General features: G+C 42.9%; 2 protein-coding genes across 2 annotated transcripts; both read right to left on the bottom strand.

The window, feature by feature from the left end:
* Positions 1-1501: 1501 nt before the first annotated feature.
* Positions 1502-8587, bottom strand: fap (fibroblast activation protein, alpha). The gene is made up of 26 exons (XM_076169809.1): positions 8498-8587; positions 6847-6931; positions 6395-6484; positions 6207-6301; positions 6044-6118; positions 5887-5939; positions 5671-5743; positions 5419-5539; positions 5160-5314; positions 4883-4980; positions 4598-4727; positions 4478-4516; positions 4303-4401; positions 4146-4216; positions 4002-4055; positions 3787-3911; positions 3586-3636; positions 3286-3384; positions 3129-3198; positions 2836-3030; positions 2708-2762; positions 2523-2622; positions 2366-2424; positions 2187-2259; positions 1842-1915; positions 1502-1635 (listed from the first exon to the last, which is right to left on the bottom strand). The coding sequence occupies exons 1-26, from the start codon at positions 8585-8587 to the stop codon at positions 1534-1536; spliced, it is 2331 nt and encodes a 776-aa protein (XP_076025924.1). The 3' UTR covers positions 1502-1533.
* A 15-nt stretch (positions 8588-8602) lies between these two features.
* On the bottom strand, positions 8603-18742 carry ifih1 (interferon induced with helicase C domain 1). The gene is made up of 16 exons (XM_076169910.1): positions 18205-18742; positions 17805-17976; positions 17431-17547; positions 16956-17048; positions 14659-14876; positions 13375-13585; positions 12355-12572; positions 11752-11850; positions 11518-11641; positions 11223-11438; positions 10864-11120; positions 10186-10335; positions 9919-10080; positions 9610-9806; positions 9390-9483; positions 8603-9271 (listed from the first exon to the last, which is right to left on the bottom strand). Exons 1-16 carry the CDS (start codon positions 18637-18639, stop codon positions 9074-9076), a joined length of 2961 nt encoding a protein of 986 aa, XP_076026025.1. The 5' UTR covers positions 18640-18742; the 3' UTR covers positions 8603-9073.
* Between the last annotated feature and the right edge of the window lie 2454 nt (positions 18743-21196).

Here is a 21196-nt window from a genome sequence, read left to right as displayed (position 1 = left end):
AATGTATTTAACCTATCTGGATGGTGAAAGCTGTTACTTTAGGTGTCACAATCAAACACGACCTCGACCCTGACGAATAAAAGAGATATACTGGACCCCATTAAATGCAATTACTGCTGTAAAATTACTAAAATTACTGCTCCCTCAGTGTCATTAACTCAACCTGTGAGACATTTTTGGATCCCAGCATCTATTTTCACTGTAATGTATGGGCTATTTTTATGAAGAGTTGGACAATATGCCTGCATTTCATAAAATAATGGCCGCTACCATGGTCTCATATGTTCAAATATGACTTATATGTGAAGAATACTCATGACCACACATGACTCTGTACAGACTTCTATACATTTCTTTAATTAGAGCAATTTGTTCAGCATTAAATGAAATATTTGGGGCTTATGAAAAAAAAATCTGTTGCATTTTTCCAGGTTTTGAAGGCAAAATCTCAGACTTCCGTGTGCTGTTCAGCTCATTCTCTGATCTCCATGTGAGTGTGTTCTGCCTCACTTCTTTGGTGACGGAGGCTGAGGTTTGAAATGGAAAATTACAGCCCCGATGCTCTCGAAGGCATAAACTTGCATAACCGAACGTTCTCACACAGATATGCACTTTATGAAGCAGTAACCTTGTACATCTAAAGTTCTCACACAAATATGTTCTGTTACAAACTAGATACTGCAGATACACATTCCATTCTGTTCCTCCCTGACCTCAGCTGGTGAACTCCCTGCCTGATAGAGAATAAAGACATGGAAGACAAAATCGACTCCGATTCTTTATTCACCCTCAGACAATTAACTTCCACGACAATGTTGATCTCTAACTTCCTGTTAAATCACCATATGATCCGTACGTTTGGCCAGCCAGCTCATCTTTATGTATCTGCATGGCGTTTCTTTCCACATTTCTGTTGACTTAGTCATCTATTTACTTCATTTCCCTGATCCTACATCTCACTGTAACACATTTTGGTCTAAGCTTGGATGATTCACTAGATTCTGGATAATCTACAATACAAACAAAGTAATGGCACTGACTTTTGACCAGATGTTGAATTCACTAATTCATTCCGGTCCGAGCCGGTCAGATTCCTGATGTGAGTGCTCACATTAGTTGTGCAGCTGTTAAATGCTGTACAAAAGGATCAAGACCTCTGTTTCTAATGTGTGTGTCAACATGAGCTTAACATGAATTTGCCTTAAATATTAAACAACACAAAATGAAATCTCCAAACAATGATTTGTATTTTCTCATTTCATCATTTACTGCAACGCAAAGTATAAAACTACATCAACATATCAGTGCAGTACAATGTAGCGACAGTATGTAAGAGTTAATGTCAAACAAAACATATTCATGTATAAAAAAAACATCTTTGAGCATAAATGCATGCAGTGGTTTCTATGGTTTCATTATTCCACATGTAAAAGTATAAAAGCTGCAACATTTACATTTACATTTTTTTAAAACAGTTCATAGAAATAGAACATTCCGGAGTAAAAGACATAAATGTTGTCACATTCTTCACATTTATTTGGGATTAACGAGGCATTTCTGCAGGAAGTGGTCCATGAGTGTGTATATGTGGCGGAAGGCTGATCCCGCCATGTTATGGTTCTTATCTGTGTACCACTGAAAGGAAAGGAACAAAGCAGGTTAGAACTCAGAGTGTATCAATCATTCCCAGTCAAGTTTCTGTTAAAATGACACAGATTTCAGATTAGATCTTTAACCTCCACAGCGACACAAAGACCATTTCCATTTCCCCTCCCCCTCCCCCTTTAGATGAACACCATCACTGCCAGTACTGGTTCCCACTTCCCTGAACTAATATTTACCATTGCCTCAAAGGCCACTTGCTCATCCACTAGAGCTTTGGAGATTTGTGCTGCTTGCTGGAAATGAACATTGTCTACAGGAAAGAAAAACGCTTTCAGTGCCTGAGAGAACATCAAAGATCAACCATCACAAGTTTCCATCCATTTGCTCACAGCTCTACTGCGTTACCAGGCACACTGATGGAGAACGGGACGTGACAATCGCTCACTATGCTCATTTTCATACATACATTCTTGTTTCCCTCATTAAAATGGGTTTTGGTGAATCTATATCTCTCCCTATCTATCCCTAATTATGCACAAGGATTTATTATTCTCATCATGCATGTAGTAAGTGGAACGTACCATCAGCCAGGCCGTGCACCAGTAGATATTCCACTGATTTGAAGTTCGTTGCTCTGGCTATCACAGAGGAATTCTGTTGAATAAGAAAACAGAAACACTGCTGGGAACTATTTTGTTCAATCAGAAATACACAACTACAGTAATTATACAGATTACATTGCAGAGTGTATAATGTTTACACTGTACGAGTCTGAATTCTCAGCGGGCGTGCCCATGTAGCGTTCAGTGTACACCGCATCTGCAGGAAAGCGGAAACACAAGCGCAAGAGTTCAACAGAAAATATGAAAAACTAACTTGGCAGCATTACTGAGATATTTTAATGTATATGCACCTACCATAATATTCCCACTTGGCTACCGGGGCAACCGCGATGCCACACTTAAAGAGTCCAGTTCCAGCACCCAAGGCCATGGAGGTCACGTAACCGCCGTATGACTGGAAACAGAATTAATGAGCTTCAGCAAACTTGAAATAGCTGGAAAACAAATATTTAAAACAGCAAAACTCATTTCCAACTTACCCAGCCCCATACAGCTATCCTCTCTTTGTCAATAAAACCCATATCAATGAACTTCCTGCAACAGAGAAAGACTTTAATCTCCATATTTCTTCAGATGGTGTGATGTCACAGGTGAAATGCCCTTTCACCTCACGGCCGTCATCTGATCCTCCACTTCGAACGTGCCGAGGCGATGGTAGATGGCGTGCATTATGTCGTCGCCCCGGTAACCGCTTCCCCTGCCGTCAAAACTGGCCACGATGATCCCGTGCGTGCTGGAAAGGGCGCTGCCCCAGTTCAGCCTGTAGCGAAAGTCGACGTCCTGACTGCAGGGACCAGCGTACCTGCACGGGGACACGGGGACACGGGCGACATCATCCAGGGGCTTTTGCTTATCTGAGGTGGTGAGGAGAGATTTTGGCTCTGGTTGCTGTTTACTTACACGCTGATAAGAAGAGGATATTTTTTAGATTTGTGGAAATTTGGTGGCAACATCATCTGATACCAAAAATCTGTTGGAAAGGAAAAAGGAAAAAAAATGTTTCGTTACAAAATGTGACCATTCTTATTTTCTTATTTTCAGGATTTGGTTCACTTACCAAATCCTGCAAACCTGATGGTGCCACGCTTAATTGTTGGCATCTGGAATTCTGACATCATATTTTGCAGCTTCTTGTTGTCTTCTAGAACAGCGATCTCTGAAATAAAACAGCCCAGGTAACAACAACAACAACAACAACCTTCTCTTTCTAACTATGGAACAGTCTAGCAGAAATAATCAAACCTGCAACCTAAGCAGATGAAAACACATTATTTAACTTAGATTTGAATGAATATCCAGGTTTAATTGTGCTTGATTTGATCTGATCTCATTCTTCTGCTTCCATAGGGACACTGACCTGCACCTGAGCCCCTGTTGTCCATGAGAGTGTAAAGGGGAAATCCAGGCCCTGGAAGAAAAACACAGAAATAGAATACACACATTACTGATTCCGCTTTAAGGGTTTCCGTCTGACCTGACAGCTCAGACGTGTTTGTATTCCTGGATGAATCCTGCACGCCGACGCAGCACGGATCACTGCGGCAGAGAGGAAACTGACCGTAACAGTCCATCCGGTAGAAAGACGCGTTGGAGCTGAAGTAAGCCGAGTTGTACAGACACCTGTCCTGATTCAGCTCACAGGTGAGACACACGGGGGCCGAAGTGCTGCTCCCTGTCCGCAGCCTGAACAACACACACACACAACCAATTCAGACACTTGCAAGTTTTGTTTATTGGGTAAAATTCCTCCATTACACATCAGGAATCCCTTACTTGTACATATTTCTTTGCCCAGGTATTCCTCCATACTGATTACTCACATAATATCTGTTCAAAAACAAATGAAGCGCTTTATTTCTCTCAAATGTGATTTCCATCTTGTTAAAGCAAAATCATGTAACAGCTCTCATTGCTCACAAGGCATCGGTTGTTAATTTTGATATGTAGATGACCTCCCACTTCCCCGAGGTGAGCGGCGTGGCCTTGCCCTGAACAAAGACACCTTGTGAGTGTAACAGGCCATGATCCAGACATGATGAAAACTCTGTATTTGCATAAAAAATGACTGACTTACATCTTTGACCAGATGAATGTGTTTGTAGCCCTTACTGTCGCTCATCACTTTGTAGAAAGAGAGTTCATCTTCAGCAAAGAACAGAGGAAAGGGCATGTACTGGAAAGAGAACCACGGGTAAATGTAAAGAGGAGGCATGATTGATGATGTTTTGATGGTTTGAGTGGAAACCTACGTGGCCGATCCAGCCCGTCCTGCTTGTTTGCTCAAATTTCTATATGAAAAGAGACAATGGGTGTGATTCTAAAGGTCACATCAGTCACGATTTCCTGACCGGAGGAGGAGCGACACCGACCTGCTTCTCTTTCCAGACGCTTCCGTCAAAGTCGTAGATCTGCACGAGCAGGTGATTCTGTTTTCTGTTGAGCCACTGCACAGCGACACGTTCATCCGTAACCCAGGTCACCGTGCTCAGGTAGTGATCGCTGGGCAAAAGCAACACAAAGTGACAAGGTTTTCACTTTCACACACCATCACCATCATTTGCTTCTGTTTTCCTTCAAATATGTTGTTTTTCTTTTCTTTTTTTAGCAGCTCAGGAAAATCCAAAGAATACACACACAAACAAACACACACACACCTAGAAGAGATGGAAGCGGGGGCCAGCACCTGTGTGCGACGGGCTGGATTATTAGACTCCACTACAAAGAGTTTCACCTTGGGAATGTCTGCTCCAGCCTAGACACAAGGACAGGAAAACAAACTCATTTATGGATCTTAACAACGCAACTAGGATACATTCAAAATTACACAAACACAACAGAAACTGACCTTTGAGCGTATCGTGCTGATTTAATTTGATTGTATTATTACATTATGAGACTCTATCACTATCACTACTATTGAGAAATCCCCACCTTTGGGTACGGAAGAGACACCGTTTTAGGATACTGCTCATATCCGTACCAAGTGAAGTCCACTTTGTGGACCTCGGTGTCGTTAATCTCCAGGTAAGCAAAGAACTTTCCAGTTGACGACCACCATGTCGCCACATTTGATGCAAACACTTCCTCTGAAACGATTGGAGGAAAGTGAAAATGAGGAACTGCACACACGCACACACACAAACACACACATCTCTGAGAGCCTCTGAAGTACTGAGTGAATATTCCTCACCCTCGTACACCCAGTCAGGAACACCATTAAGGATCTCGTTCTTTTTCCCATTGTGGGTCACTTGTATGGCTTCAGCATTGATGGTAGCTTTATAATAAATGTTGAAATCTAAGATGTAAGCCTGACAAAGACAGTAGAGTTATTACAGGCAGAGTTCAATAACCATCAGTGTTCTATGTTATTACAATCAAAGGACCTGTCAGCTACGACCTGCCAGTTATAATATTAGATGTTAAAACGACCTTCACTCACAAACGCGTTTCCTGTTGGGCCCCAGGCGAAATACTGCACAATTTCCGGAAGGTTCACACCAGTAACAAATGTTCTGGGATGAAAATAAGGGTGATACAATATTAATCTGCGCCATTTAATCTGTGTCCGCAAGGGTAAAAGTGCCGTTTATCAGTTTGCGATAAATTCAACACGTTTATTTAGGAGTGATGTCATCATACAAACAGATCCACTTACGAACTGTTGATGTCGTAGATGGAGTAAGAGGCCGAGAATGAATGTCTCCATTTCTGTTGGGTTATAGGAAGAAAACTGTTACTTGTATGGAATATTTTGAGCTTTAACTGATGTAAACATTGACAGAAAGATCAGAGTGGAGCTCAGCTTTCCTCACCCGTGTGTAATTGCTCTCAAAGGCGACATATTTGTAATCACCAGAGAGCAGGTAATCTGTGGCATCCACTTCTCCCTGGAATGGGAAAATCATCATTTCTATACAACACAGGATTCACTCTGGATATCAACATTTTTACACTATACTTGAAAAATAATATTACAAAAGTGGAGTTGCTTAAATACAGAGACTCCTCCAGTGTTTCAGCATTGTGGCGGAAAACGTTATCATCTTCGGTTTTATGCAGATATTCAGTATCTGGACGTATAAAAGACAAAAAGACAGTGAGCTTTATTGATTCATGCACAACATTTAACTTCACGCACGATGTTGCAGCAAACAAGCCGATACCTGATATCCACATCAAACTGTAGGATGTCCACCTGATGGTGTGATTGAAGTAATCTTTCAGCGTGTACGGCCTTTGACCTCCACCGGCTCCTGACATATAAGAAAAAGTCTTGCATCAATTAAAAAATAATCAATGTGTTGATTTTGAAACAAGGGAGAGAAAGTGATGTCATCAATGCGCCGCGTGGTGGCGCTGTGTGGATTACAGCTTCATGCAGAATGGTGAAGAATGTCAAACTAGTGAATGGAAGCTCTTATATTTGATCTCGTATATAATGTTTAGTTCCGTGATTGAGACGCAAGAGCAAGATTAATAAGAAGCAACAGGCGCTAGAGACCCGCACATCACAGGAGTTTACACATCAACACACAAACTTACTAATTAATACTTAAAAGGTGAATCAAAAGGATGAATGAAAGACTGAGAAGTTGTCGTGAAGCTGCTTACTTACTGTTTAAATACACCGCAGTCGGGACGGTGATTAACGTGATGACGACAGCGGCCAGCACCGCCACCCACAGCACCTTCCTGCAGCCCTGCCAGAGGTGGAGGTGACACCAAAGTTACACAAACTCTTCACGTGCACATATACACACACTGCACCACAACTGCTGCGTTAAAACGACACTGACACACTCACACACGCTTTCCAATGCATTCCAATGAAAGTTAAGCCGATGCGGTATTTGTTTGCGTGTGTGTGATCGGATATTAATCGATTATACTGACCATGATGAAGATGAAGATGACGATGAAGCGCAGCTCTTGACTCTTCTTAATAATCCTTCTCGGGTCGCTAAAGTATAAAGTTTCTCGTCATTCTCCCATCGCGGACAAGCTGTGATCACGGCGGAGATGATGATGATGGTGATGATGATGATGACGAAGAGGAGCGTGGACACAAGAGACGCGGATCTTCCTCGGAGCCTGCAGACTGCTGAAGTTTTCGCACAAACTTGCTCCCGTTAAGTACGTGAACGCGTCTGCAGCCACTTACAATAACAAAGCTGCCGGCTCTTCTTCTTCTGCGCTTCAATTAAGGTTCATTTCCATCACAGCCTATGGTGAAAGTAGCTTGAATGTTTACATCACACGCTGTTTAATAGCAAGTGTGGTTAAGATTATACATATTTAGTGTCATTATGCGCTTTTGTGTGTGGAAGAAGTTGTGGAAGAAGTTGGAAGGGTGGAGCAAAGCTCAGGGGGAAGAACCGCTGTGGTCCCAGTCAGCCAGGAGCTCTTAATTTGAAACATAATGAAGTTATGTAGCTACAAGTATGAGAGTGAGTGAGTTCATGTCTGTGTGATGGGAGATTCTCCTGCGTTAATGTTGGTGCTTGTGAAACTTTAGGAGGCCTACAGTTTCCATGGGAGTGGGCCCTAAACACCGCGTGATGCATTCAAGAGCACGCCTTGGCCCCTGAAGTGAGGGATTCTGGGTGGAGAATTCACCTGCATTTATACCTAATGGTTGCACCATTAAGGGGTGCTTGCTGAATTAATGCACAGTGCTTACGTTGTTACATATTTTTGACTCTTATTAAGTAAATGATTAATTATGATTTAGCAGACGTTTATAATTTGCTAAATATGTTTATCTATTGGCCGTTTTTTGAAAGGATGTTATGTTCAACTCCCCCCACTATTTGGGTCCTTCCACTGTGGAGCAATACCTAGGAGGCCATTTTAAGGGTGAAGGAAAGGTTGCTGAGATGACTCAGATGATTCAAAATGAATATGCTAGTCAGTCAAAGTTTTTAAAAGAGTTTCCTGCAGCAATTAAAGTGATAAAGTTAGAATAAATGTTGATTGTAGAGGTTTTGATCGATGATTGAGTGTATATATCCTGAGTTTTCCCTTTCTCATGTGGATCAAATTCAGAGGAAGAATCTCCACAAACAAACATAGGATCAATTTAAAAACAACAGTAACCTATGATTGGAAAAATAAACTTGTACTATGTACGATAAAAAGCAGAATCTCTTCTCTTGGCTGTGTCTTTGTCCCCTCGAATCAAACAGGTGCCTGCAATTTCACATTCTAAAAATAACTGTGACTGGGTGAAGTTGACTCAGGAGCAGTTGGTTTTGATGGAAAGTTACCAGCACCTTCTGTCTGTGTGCACGTGTGCTGACAGGCAGACTCTGAGGAGCTCTGAGGCGCTCTGACGCGCTCCGAGGCTGCCGTCCCATGAGGCCACAGGGGTGTGAGGTACATACTCATGTTTTATTAGTCATCTTTATGCAGTTGCTGTACCAATAGATATACAGAGTACTTCCTGATCATTACTTATCAGAGGTTCATCAGATATCATCCCTAACCCTAACCCTAACCCATACAAGACTGCCAGTGAAGATATTACAGACAATAACACAGCACAGGGAACAATCCATCACCATTCCATAATAAGTAATCAGCTACTATCACCACAATCAAACACTTAATCACTGCATTGATCCCAAACTCGGAACAATTATCTATCCATCATCTGATTAAAGTTGTGCAAGACCCAAACATAAACATGATCAAATCACATTCAATAACCGGGGGGTGTATGTGTTTGTTAAATACTGATTTAGCTGAAACTTGGTAGAAGCGAGAGGCATTGATTGTTGATATCATGACAGCACAAAGCTCTAATGCTCAGCCTTGGTGGAGGTATGAGCCCTAATGGGAGTTTACTCTGTGTCTTCCTCGTCCGAGCTCTGTACCTCCTGGCTGGCGTGGCCGATGAAATCAAAGGTAGAGAACTGGATGGGCACGTCGGTCCACTTGTTGCATTTACTGATCTTCTTCCCCTGCAGCGTCACCACAAAGTTCTTCACGTGCAGGGACGGGCAGTCAAGCTGCTGATAGAACATCATGGAGCCCCAACGCTGCAACACAAGACAGAATCCACAGAACCAAGTGAGTGGGAGAGACTCAAATGTTTTAATCTGGAATAATCCAACTCTTAAATGTATCGAGCAACAGAAGAGCCTGGATCATATTTACCAGCCCACAATCCTTGCACGCTATGAAGCCGTTGGTCTCATAATCCACATGCCTTTCTTTAAGAGTAGAGTTCTCTCTTTGAATGAACAGTTCACTGTAAGGGAATGGGAAGGGAAGGGTAAGAATTTAGAAGCACAAGATTTGATTCAGGCTCTATTTTGACATTCAGGTTACCATTAAAACAGGAACAAGGTATGAGGATGATGTGAATGATTCATACCAGAAACTTTTAGAGAAGTTGACTCTGTGCATGTCTGCAATGATCTCGATGTCTTCGCCGCTGCAAACATGTTTGTTGCAGCCCCGGCAGCTTAAGCTCAGCTCAGAAGGGTTCACCTTCTTCATTCCTTGCTTCTTCTTCTTCTTCTTCTCTTTCATTTGCTTCTCCATTATAGCTAGCAACTGAAATTCTGCGATCTGATGGAAAAATGAAAGAGAATCACTGATCGCTGCTCTGTGCAACCCTGAGCCCTTCAAAGTAAAGGCATGATGGAGATGGCTGCTTAGTCTATTTATTTGGTGAATATACCCGTTTGCCGTAATCTTCTTGACTCAGGCCTCTGATTTTGGCGATGGCTTTGTGCATCATGTCCGTGCGGTACTCATTGACCATCTCCTTTTCGGTCACTCCAGAGCCCTTCACCTCCACCAGGATGTAACTGCTGTCCTCAGCTCTTCCTCTGCCTTTAGCCTGGGAGAGTTAATCACAGCATGTAAGGAGGAGTGATCCTGTAATACGGTGGTGTATCAAATTGACTGATTGGAATTCATTCACGTGACGTCTGACATCACAGACCTGAATCATAGCGATCTCATTGGTCACCAGGCCGTAGCGGATGACAACGTTACACTTGGGTATGTCCAAACCTTCCTCTGCCACTGTGGTTGCGATCAGCAAGTTGACGTCTCCGCTCCGGAATTTGTTTAATACGTCCCTCTGCTCTGCCTGATGAACACAAATCAATCGTAATAAGTAGGAGATGAGTTAAATAGTGAGAGATGTGTAATATCTTAGTTTGACAATTCTTTTCATGTCATGACTGACATCTACAGGCAGTAGAGTGTACAGTAATGACAGATGGTTGATGAACAACAACTCCCATAATTCCACATGAATGCAAGGTGATGTTATGCGTCCTCCCAAATAAATCTAAATACGCTTGCATTGAGAGAAATAGTTCAAAACATATTTCGCCCCATTTCGTAGATTTAAAAAAAAAAAAAAATTCTATTGGGTGAAGGAATGTCCTATTTTGTGTCCTTTTTTTAATAATAAAAAAAAATTCAAATATTATTTCTGTTTCTAGTAAAGGCTGTCTATTGGTCTACTGCAATTGAATTTGGAATTAAATTTAAAAAATGAAAATAAACAAAATAAAATGAGTCGAATTACCTAACCAAAATTTGGGTTCAATTTAGATTTTTCCACAGAATTAAAGTGAAGGATCCTCCCTGTAAAGAGGGTCACACTTACAGCAGTCATTGGTTTCACGTCACTCTGGTCTCCTGCTCCGATCACAAATGCCACTTTCACTCCCACGTCTTCAAACTTGGAGTTTTCCTGACTCCACTGAGTCAGAGCGATGGCACTGAGGCGCGTTTTGGTGAAAATGATCCCTCTGGCCTGCTCCCTCCCTGTGAACTCCTTCAGAATGGTGGTTCTCAGTTGGCTCAGGCTTTTGTTTTCATGCTGCGGCATTTGTGAAATCTTCCCCAGCTTGTCTTTGTTGTCTGCAAGTAAATACATACAAAACATGGAGCAATGTTAATCATCACAATGCAGGGAACAACAATTTTGTCTGTTTTGTTGGCAATGTTACAACTCAGTGGGACCTTTGAACAAATCGAAGAGGAATTGCTCCGTGTCCGTGGTTTGTATGGGGGCTTCACCCTCAGGGGCGACTTTTTTCTTCGATTCCTCCTCATAGAATTTGTCCAGGACACTGAGGGCGTCACGCATGCGAATGGTGTCGCTCAGCACCAGGCCGTCATTGTACCGGCGAAGGTGCTCGGCACAAACACGCACTTTCTGATCTCCGTCTTTGGCAGCTGCAAAGGAGAACGGTATTTGTCAGGATTTGTATTATTGCGCCATGACAGTGCCTGTCCTTTGTGGTCTCCTGCTCACCGTTCCTCTCCTGCTGAACAACCCACTGCTCATAGTTCTGGGAGCCTAATTCGCAGGTGGGGCTCAGACCAGCATGGGTTTGAATGGCAAGCATGGTATCCTTGATTACCTCTCCAAATGGATCCTGGCAGGGATGTTTAATTGTATAAATGTACATTTTAATGATCATATCAAAGCCATTTCATGTGGTGATATTTGTCACATATAGAAACATTATGTGTTATTAAACTTTACCTCTTCTCTGGTCTCAATCATTGCGATACATTTGGACGGCTCCTTTTTGCATTCTTTGTCGCTTGTCATGATTCGGCTGGCGTCCAAGTTTGCGCAGATCTACCAGAGAGATGAAAGAGAAGAAGAATGAAATCAAAAAGAGTCCATCACTATCCAAGGACTTGTCTGCCATTTGTCCTCCATCTCATCATGTCCAACACAAGAGTTAAAGCCAGCAGGCTGTTTTCAATGTTTTCCTTGTGTGGTTAAAGTATGATAGGCGTAGGAAGCTTTATGACTGCTCAGTGTGCAGGGGCCATGTGGAACATTGGAAACAGATTAACAGGACCGACAGGACACTGGGGGAACAGACAGAGCCTACAAGGACTCAAGTTAAAAAAGTGGAATTAGTGCGTGAAGAAAATGTGGAATGTTGTTATGACATCTGCAAACACCTGCAGGAAATAATCCCAGCAAAGCTCTGCAACACATTTACTCCTCTGCTTTGGTTGAGGCTATAACCAAGAGGCATTGCTTCAACTCTTTTGGCTGGGTTGCATGTGCACAGTGGAGTGTGTGTGCGTGTATGTATGATGTCTGAGGTTGTGACAGAATAGAGTTTACTTTGAGAATGTGCGCCTCTGCTTTATCCATGGTCGTGGCTTTCCCGACGCCGGGCGAGGCGGTCAGACCCAGGATTTGAGGGAGGGGCACGGTCTCCTTCAGCTCCTTCTTCAGCCGTGTGTTCTTGTGCTTCTGCTTCAGGTAGCGCAGCATGATGTGATTGTAGACTCCCCCCTTCTGAGTGTGGTGACACTCGTCTATGATGATCAGAGTCAAATCTACCAGAGAAAGAAAGAATTGCACGCTTGCTTACTTTCACCTTAAAAACGCATAATTTCCTCTCCAAACAAAACATTATTTTCCTTTCTAAACCAAACAGAGGTGAATTATAGCATCACTCTGCCTGAGAGTTCCTCCCACGCAAACCAGCCCTTTTCTAGGGAACTTCAACACAGCACTTTGAAGCCACACAACTACAGTGCAGGCGCTCTAAACTCTCAGCTTTAGACATTTAAAGAGTACGAGTAGTACGTCTGTGTCGAGCCACGCACAGCCGGGTGGCAAATACCATCAATCGCGTCTACGGTGTTGAACCGGAATGAAACAAATGCGTCCCCAGAGGAGGCGAGTGTGGGGAGTGGAACAGGCAGCTTGATGTAGGGGATAGAAGCTCTCATGTGAATTTGATCAGCCACACTCTGATGGCTGGAACAGACGTGTGGCCTGGAAACCAAAAGAGGGGGGAGAAAAAAAAAGAGAAAGCGAGCCCTCAGGCGTTTCAACAAACAGCATATGTTCCTCTGAGGTGGCTATTCCACCCTGGACTGGTGAGTGCCAACACCAGCAAAACAGCAGAGCCGGAAGACTTTGACAAGAACCTGTCAGGTATCACCAGGGGAGAGGCGGGGACGGGGAGCTCTCCAGGGGGGGGAACCGTTCCAAAACCTGTCAGCATGTGTGGTGGAGGCCCTGACTGATTTAATATAAAGGCTATAGGAACAAAGTCATGATTCAAAATAGGGAAGGGGAATATTGTTTCTGTGTCTTTTCTCTGGAAAATGATGAAGTGTGAAATGGTACCGTGCAGCTCGACCCCTTCGTCGTCTCCTTTCTTGGACCGCTCCAAGAAGTTCTCCAGAATCTGCGCCGTGCAGACGATGACGTCATTTTGCTTCATTGTCTGTGTGAAGGAGATCTTGAGCGGGGAGTCGCCGCTGACTCTCTCCACTTTGTACCGGTTCTTCAAAAAGGGCAAGAACTCGGAGAGGTAGTGCTGCTCCACCAGAGGAACCTGAGCCACAACCAGGGTTTGTACATTTACATTAGACAGACATTACAGAACAGGGACTCACAAGATTTACTACAGTTTACTTAAACATCAGATTTCCTCATTTTCCAAAACATATTGAGCAAATGGGAGACGTTGGAGCATTTTCGACAAAAACAACCTCAAACAGAATCCTTAATTAACTGAGAATAATAATCTCAATAGCAAAACAAACTGATGTGACTCAAATGACATCGACTCAGGAAAGAGCCTGAGGACATGAAAGTGTCTCCTCTCCTCTCGTCTCATCTCGTCTCTTCTCACTCGGAGGTCGTGTTTGTAAATTGCACACTTCATTATATCATGCTTCACTTTAAACTACACTACCCTGTGTTTGAACTCACTGAGGTCTCAGACTGCAGGGATCAAAGAACAGGCATGTGTACAGCAGAGACGTTGTCTTCTCTGTGGACAGACAATGCTTTGTCTGTCCTTTCCAGCTCCCTTATGTGTAAACTAACAACTTTCTTAGTATTGTGACAGAAACTGACCTCATGTGAGTGCCAGGACCCCCCCCACTTCCTCTCTATAGTATAATAGGAAGAAATCACAACAACATTTAAGTCTGTCCACATTTGTCTTTCTGGAACCACAGTGGAACGTCCCAGAAGTCTCTGCCACAGTGCAGCCATTCATCATATCTGTTTGCTCAGAGGAAACAGAGGAAATGTAGCCCCCCCCCTTTAATGTTATTGCGACCCTTCCTAGTAAAGTCGTGGGGTCTTGTGACGTTTCAGTCTCAGACAGCTGATGCTTCACTTCTCCAGCCGTTTCTGGCAGCCTTCCCCAGTTTGGAAGAAGCATTTCATCTGAGTAATGAGAGTTACTGAGAGTTTTCCACTGCACAGCACATGGCGCCTGTGCCAAATGGTAACAAAGTGCAGGAAGATCTAACTCCTTTGGCATGTCATCTGTGGCGAGCTGACCCACATGTACAAATTGTTCTTGGGTTTCTCTTTGGAGCTGCAGAAGACAGAAGTAGGCCAGTGTGTGATGTATGGCTACAGGTCAGATATGTAAAACCTAAGCTTTAGTACCTTGTTGACCAGGACCACCACTTTCCCCGGTCTCTCCGCTCCCCTCCTGCAGTCCAGATGTTCCTTGGTTATGTACACTGCAACTCTGGTTTTACCGCTTCCTGTCGGGAGGCATATGATGATGTTTTTCCCGTCCAAGGCGGGTCCAGCAACCTCCTTCTGATAATCTCGAAGAACAATGTCAGCTATTCTCGATCCCTGAGCCGAGCTGCCTGCATCTGTGAGGCAGAGCAGAGGGTTAGAGACGGGAAAGTGTTGTCCGTGTCAGCAAAGCCATGATTACAGACACACAGCATTCCCGGCAAGCTAAGGCAGTGTGTGTGTGTGTGTGTGTGTGTGTGTGTGTGTTTGTTTTGTTTGGGGTTTTGGTGTTGTAAGGAAATGTCTCTCTGCACTGTGGGTTTTTTAACACTTTTATGCAGGCAGTAAATTCACACAACAAGAAGCATATAAACCTAGAATGTGTGGTGATGTAATGTATTGATCATCGTTGTTATTTGGTCAAAATACATCATATATTCTTCATTTGTGGTACTGGGGTTGGTCCCACTTTCTGCAGCTGTAGATGCTCTGGATCCAAACAAACCTGTGTTCAACCCCGTCCCCTCACATTTCCTCCCTCTTATGAGTTCAAACTCTTAGAATGCTTTTTAGTGCAGACAGCTTTTCCTTTTCTCCACTAAGACTTGGAATGCCAGAGGTTCAAGCGGCGTTTGGAGACCCTACATGAAATGACATGCCAGTAATAAGGAGTGAGTATAGATGGAGAGATAAAGCATGACGGCCAATTGGATGATTGTAGAGTTTGAACTTTAAAGAACAGTTCCCACACTCTGAACTTATTAAGGACGGAAATTCAACTGTGATCCGTGTTAACGCCAATAAGACACAGAGCCACAGGGGCTCCTGCTCGGCTCGGCTTGATTCTCTGCACTGTGATTCAGACAGCGACCGGCAAAGTCTTGAAATAACAGCACACACATGCAACTGATTTAATGGGCTGCTGCACGCTCAAGTGTTACGCTTCAATCCTGCACTCGAGCCAATCGGAGCGCAGTTAGCCCAAATAATGAGACGGACTGCTTCCTCCAGTTAGGAAAACAAAAGGCACAGGCCGAGTCTCATTTCAGGGGCCGTGGTCTCAGCAGGGAGCAGCCGACTCAATCTGACCGAGGCCAAATGGGACAGCATCATGACAGGCAGGTTCAGGTTGAAATAAAATAATAGGAAATCTCAACTGGAGCTCAACTTCTACATATCTGATGACTGAGAAGATAAAGAAGGGGATGTTTAGAATCATAGTGTTATGTATCTATAGCCCCACATGAGGCTTAATCTGTGTCTGTGTCTGTGACTGAGTCTTCATTCTCCCAACCTGCTGCCACTGCCCTCTGGAGTCCAGAGGCATTTCTGCAGTTTGACTCAGTGTTTAATTTGCAATTCAAACATCTGCCATTTACAAAAACACAAAAATTAGAGAGGGAGACAAATAATCCTGCAATCCATTTTTGATTGACTGCTCCACACACTCTGTAAACAAGGCTTACGGGCTTGACAGAAAACTAAATGTGTTGTGTTGTGTTGTGTAGTAAATGATCTTTTTAATGAAACACAAATTTAAAAACTTAGACCCTTAAAGGGTTAATTCTCTCTTGGGCTATACAAATAAGACTTAGACTCAGACTGCAGAGGGTTAATCCTCTCTTGTAATATACAAATAGATTTGACTTAACTCGACTTAATTTGCCTTTTATGACATGAATGCAGTTATGGCCGTGCACTGATGTCTATAATGACAACTGAGAGGCTCGTCTTAAGTCTTCAACCATGATGTAAGACTACGGCAACATAACGTCTGATCTTAACATCTCCTGTAGTTGTAGACAAATAGATTAAAGCAGTACCAAAGCTCAAATCAATGCATTTCTCACAACCATTTGAGCAGAATGTAGCAGAAGCACATGGACTTAAATTACACTTCTCTGTTATATAACTTCACACTGGGCCATTATAGAATCCCCATATGTTTGTAGTTTAAAGCGCAGGCTCCGTCCCCCGTAACCTTCACATGGCTCGTCATGCTACACACATGGAACATATCAATCCAACATATCTATGCACTCAGGAAGGGCTGCATGAAGAAATGTTCCAACCACACTCACTCTGCTTTTCCCACACACTCAAACTCAAGAGTGGTGGAAAAGGATGCAACCTAGGAAGACAAGTGAGTGAGGTCCAAGGGTCATTTAGAGTGGAGAGGTACTTGTGTACGGTGAGGGAATATGAAAGAGTCGCACCGGTTTCTGGGCGATCCAAGTTGATGGCTGGTTGACTGTCTGGTAGACTGGCTGGTTGACTGGGTCCAGAGCTTTCTGCAGCACTGTAAATGTCTGAAACGATATTAAGCAACGTATGAAATTCATAAATACAGTAAACAGGCAAAATGGGGATTGAATGCCCCGCCCACAGGGCACGAGGAGTCACTGATGGTTTTGATAAGGAAGGACCAAAGAGGAAAACCAAACTCTTTCACTTTAATTTCTCCAGTAGTGACACAATCTGTGGTGAACGTAAGTGTATTGATTTGGTCACTGGGCCTCAGTACAGGAACATTACTTACTTACTTACTTACTTACTTACTTACTAACTAACTAACTAACTAACTAACTAGATGGACATTCTCTGACTCTGATTCTAACTCACTGCCACCCGTCTCTATTACTTTGATTTTCTCTTCTCCTCATCATGCAGAGTGCAGAGCTGTGGTCTCACCCATTGGCTGGCTCTCTGGGGTCGCCCAATTTTGCTTCCCATCTGGTTCCTCCCTTGTGGTCACTTCAAATTCCATTGGTTCCTCCGTCTGAATGGAACATAGTTTCTCCTCTGAGTCTGATTGAAAACAGACAAATGAAAACACATTTAAATTCCTCGATACAATGATGATGGCCAGGTGATAAACACATCTGCTAGTGCAGGACACCTTCTGTTGGTTACTGTGTAGTTATATTTTTAACTTCTTTTGGATGTGCAATTGTGCGTTAAAACCAGCTTGTTCATTTTAGTTCTACATAAAAGAGAGAATAAGGTCATTTATTTACACATGTGTTGTTGTGTTGTTTACAGAGAGACCAAGTGAAATCCCTCACCTTGCTCACTAAGGTCCAGACACCCTGTCAGCTCTTTGTACAGAGGTTTGTGTTCAGTCTCATACAACACGTCGAGAAATATGGAAAACCACCCTGGTCGATTTCTCACGACTCTATCGAGCAGCATTCGGGCTCCACTCATGTTTGATTCGTTTGTTGTCTTAGCTTTGATCTGCAACAATTTACAAAAGCAAGTTCAGCAGGCGAAGTGCAGCCGCTCTGCAAAACCGATGACTGCCATCTCCTGGTCAACGGTTGCAATTACAGGCAATGAGAATTGAACTCAAACTTGAATTCCAGCATGTTTTAACAAATTATCTTTATTGTTAATGATGCCGGACGATTATTATTATTATTTCTAAGATGCTGATCGATATCAAATCAACCACAAAGTACTTACATTCTCCACGTCCTCCCTGGTGAGTATTTCCTTAGCAAAACAGTAATTGCAAACTTCAGTAGTCTTCATCTCCAGAAGACCGGGCGACATAATCTCAATAAATCTGACGCAGTAGTCATTTTCTGCCTCTTTTTTAGGATCTATTAGGCCGCCCCCCACGTAGTCTGCTGCAAATTTGCATTTTCCCTGATTCAACGCGTCCACAAACTCCCTGAACCAGCCGGGGGAATGTGGCTCCTTCGTGACGGCATTGACGAGCAGGTCCACGGCGCTTCGGTCGCCCTCGTTGTTGGCCTTTTGGCGGATCGCTTCCTTGGTTGCCGCGTCGATAGAATGGCAGAAAACCAGAACCTGATCGATTTTGATAAGTTGTCGCAGCCTCGGCCTTAAGTCATCGATGAGACTCACATTCTGTTTGTCTTCGTCGGAAGCCATTTCGACTCACTCACTCACAGCGACAGCCGACTATCAGCTGGGCGTTTAAACCTCCTGCAGCCTTATGTCACCCGAGTAGAGATTGTTTTGCAAAGTGGGAAACGAAACTCTTTCGCTTTCGTTTCTCCGGTAATGACACCGCATCTGTGGTGAACTGTAGTGTATTAATCTGACCACTAGATGTCACTAGAGGAACATTGCTAAATATACTGTAATGCACTAAAATTCTATCTATCTATCTATCTATCTATCTATCTATCTATCTATCTATCTATCTATCTATCTATCTATCTATCTATCTATCTATCTATGCACATATTTGATAGAGCACACTTCCTCTTCATCACACACATGTCCATAAAGGAGAACACTTGATCAAACATAAGTAAAGTGTGTTATTTTATTGCTCCCACAGCCTCAGAACAAACAAATGTGCTACCGTCATATAATTTACTCAATAAAAAAAATCATATACATGTGATTATATTGCACAATTTCATCTATTATTTAGGATCAAAACATTTTATTTTATATATACACTGCCAATGAAATAAAATGTGGGGTAATAGTATGATATTTATGATTACTTTAACATGAAAGTGGTGATGTTGCATTTTTTGGTTGTATTGGTCGTATAGGCACAAGACCCTCTCTCTTTGGCCTATTTACTGTACGTACTAATGTGATGTTTCCATGTGCTGTAAACCCCTTCACCCCACCCAAAGTGCATTCTAAAACAAAACAGACATAAATAATTATATTGACATCATTATATATATATGGTAATATGCTACGTTGTGCTTTCAGCAGTGCAAAACAGTAAATATAGTATATATAAAGTACAAAACCACATGCGCTGCCTTGTTGAATTGCCGACATCATACTTGCTTGTCAGGCCTAAATGTGGAATAACATACAGCAGATCAAATACGCTTGTTATTGCATCTGCCTAGCAAGTCTGTATGTTTGTTGTCTAAAGGTACAAGTGTATGTCATTGTCTGCAGTAATAATGCACGTTTCACTACAGTATACGCAATACTGTGCAGTATGTTTCAGTGCAAGAAATCCATAACCCCTGAGTCAGACGTCAGAGAAGACAGGCAGACAGCTAAGGATCATAATTATTCTTTCACCTTTGAGATAATGCTGTCATTACACGATACTGCAGAAAATATTGATTTCTATAGTCTGTTATTTACATACACAGGCTTAGACCCTACAGGGGAGAAGCCCACATATGTAGCTAGGTTGTTACTTAGCAGCTACAGTTTTTTACCACACAAGCTTTGTATTCTAATAGGCTGTACCTGGGATGTTTACGTCTTGGGGATTTGAGTGGACCAAGCATATACTTGATCGTGAGTTGGTGCCTCCCAGATCTTGATTGACCAGACCCACCTGATTTAGCAACTAGGGTGCGAGTAAAGCAGGGAGAGATGTCCTTCATGAGTAACAACCTTGCCCTCCTCTCCGTTGTAAGGACAAACAAGCTTGCCCTCCTGATTTCCAACTGGCAGAAAATCCTCCCAGTGACCCGGTCTGGGCCAATCAGGGAAATAGAAGAACCACTTCAAGATAGAAGTTTTGAAAAGCTATCCCACACTAGGCATCACAACTATGCGCTGGTGCCAACACTCCCTAATACGGGAGGATTAGCCTGGGCCAGCCCAGGTTGTCCTGCCGGTCCAGTAGTCCTTAAAAGGGTCAAGAACTTTCTATCTTCAGTTTACCCCTGACAGAATAATGCAAGAAATGAAGAAATTGATGCTTACTAATGGGGTTTATGGTTCACACTATGGTGGGCGACACACACTCCAACGACACTATGTGCTTCTACCTTTGCTGTAATCAGGTTATCACTGGTCTAATCAGAACTCCAAATGTAATAACAGTAGGACGTGTATCTCTGTAGTTCTTGTCCGGGGTAAAAGCTGTTTCTAAGTGTATTTCTAAGATTAGATACTTCTGGCATGTTTACTTTTAGGAAGCAGGTTTAACCGGCTCATCCACACGTCTGCCTCTCTTACGGGAAGGAGTGTGTTTATGTCACGACTCAGATATTTTGGGGAGGTGGCACTGGAACATGAGAGTTTGTATGGCATGTGCTACAGCCTACAGAGGTCTAAGCCTGTGTGAGACAGAACATTAGTTAGATGATGTAAACCTCTTTGAAAACAGGTGGAGCACTGAAACTAGAGTCCCTGCCGATCAGGTCAAATCAAATCAACCAGGAGCCTGGATGAATGAATGAGTGAATAGGGAACAGGGCCAGCTTGTGTTGGGGTTAAATCATTTTCATTCATTCATTTTGATTCGCTGAGCGCCATCATATGAAATGAATTCTTGGTGGATGTGTGAAAATGAGTAAGCCAATCACAGGGCTCCACCTATGTTGATAAAATTACGGTTACAATATGTAACCAGTGTTGTTACAGTCAGAACTGCAGAGAACAGTTTGAACTTAGTACACATGCGTAATGATAAAAACATCTTAATTCTATTACCAAGCAATTGCAAATCAACAATACAGATGTCTGTGCCAGCATGCGGATAAAG

Source organism: Genypterus blacodes, unplaced genomic scaffold, assembly GCF_046128005.1.
Source record: "Genypterus blacodes isolate CSIRO-AG114 ecotype Tasmania unplaced genomic scaffold, CSIRO-AGI_Gbla_v1 ptg000214l_1, whole genome shotgun sequence".
NCBI lineage: Eukaryota > Metazoa > Chordata > Actinopteri > Ophidiiformes > Ophidiidae > Genypterus > Genypterus blacodes.
The sequence above is the reverse complement of the archived record's forward strand: the minus strand, read 5'-3'. Positions and strand labels throughout refer to the sequence as shown.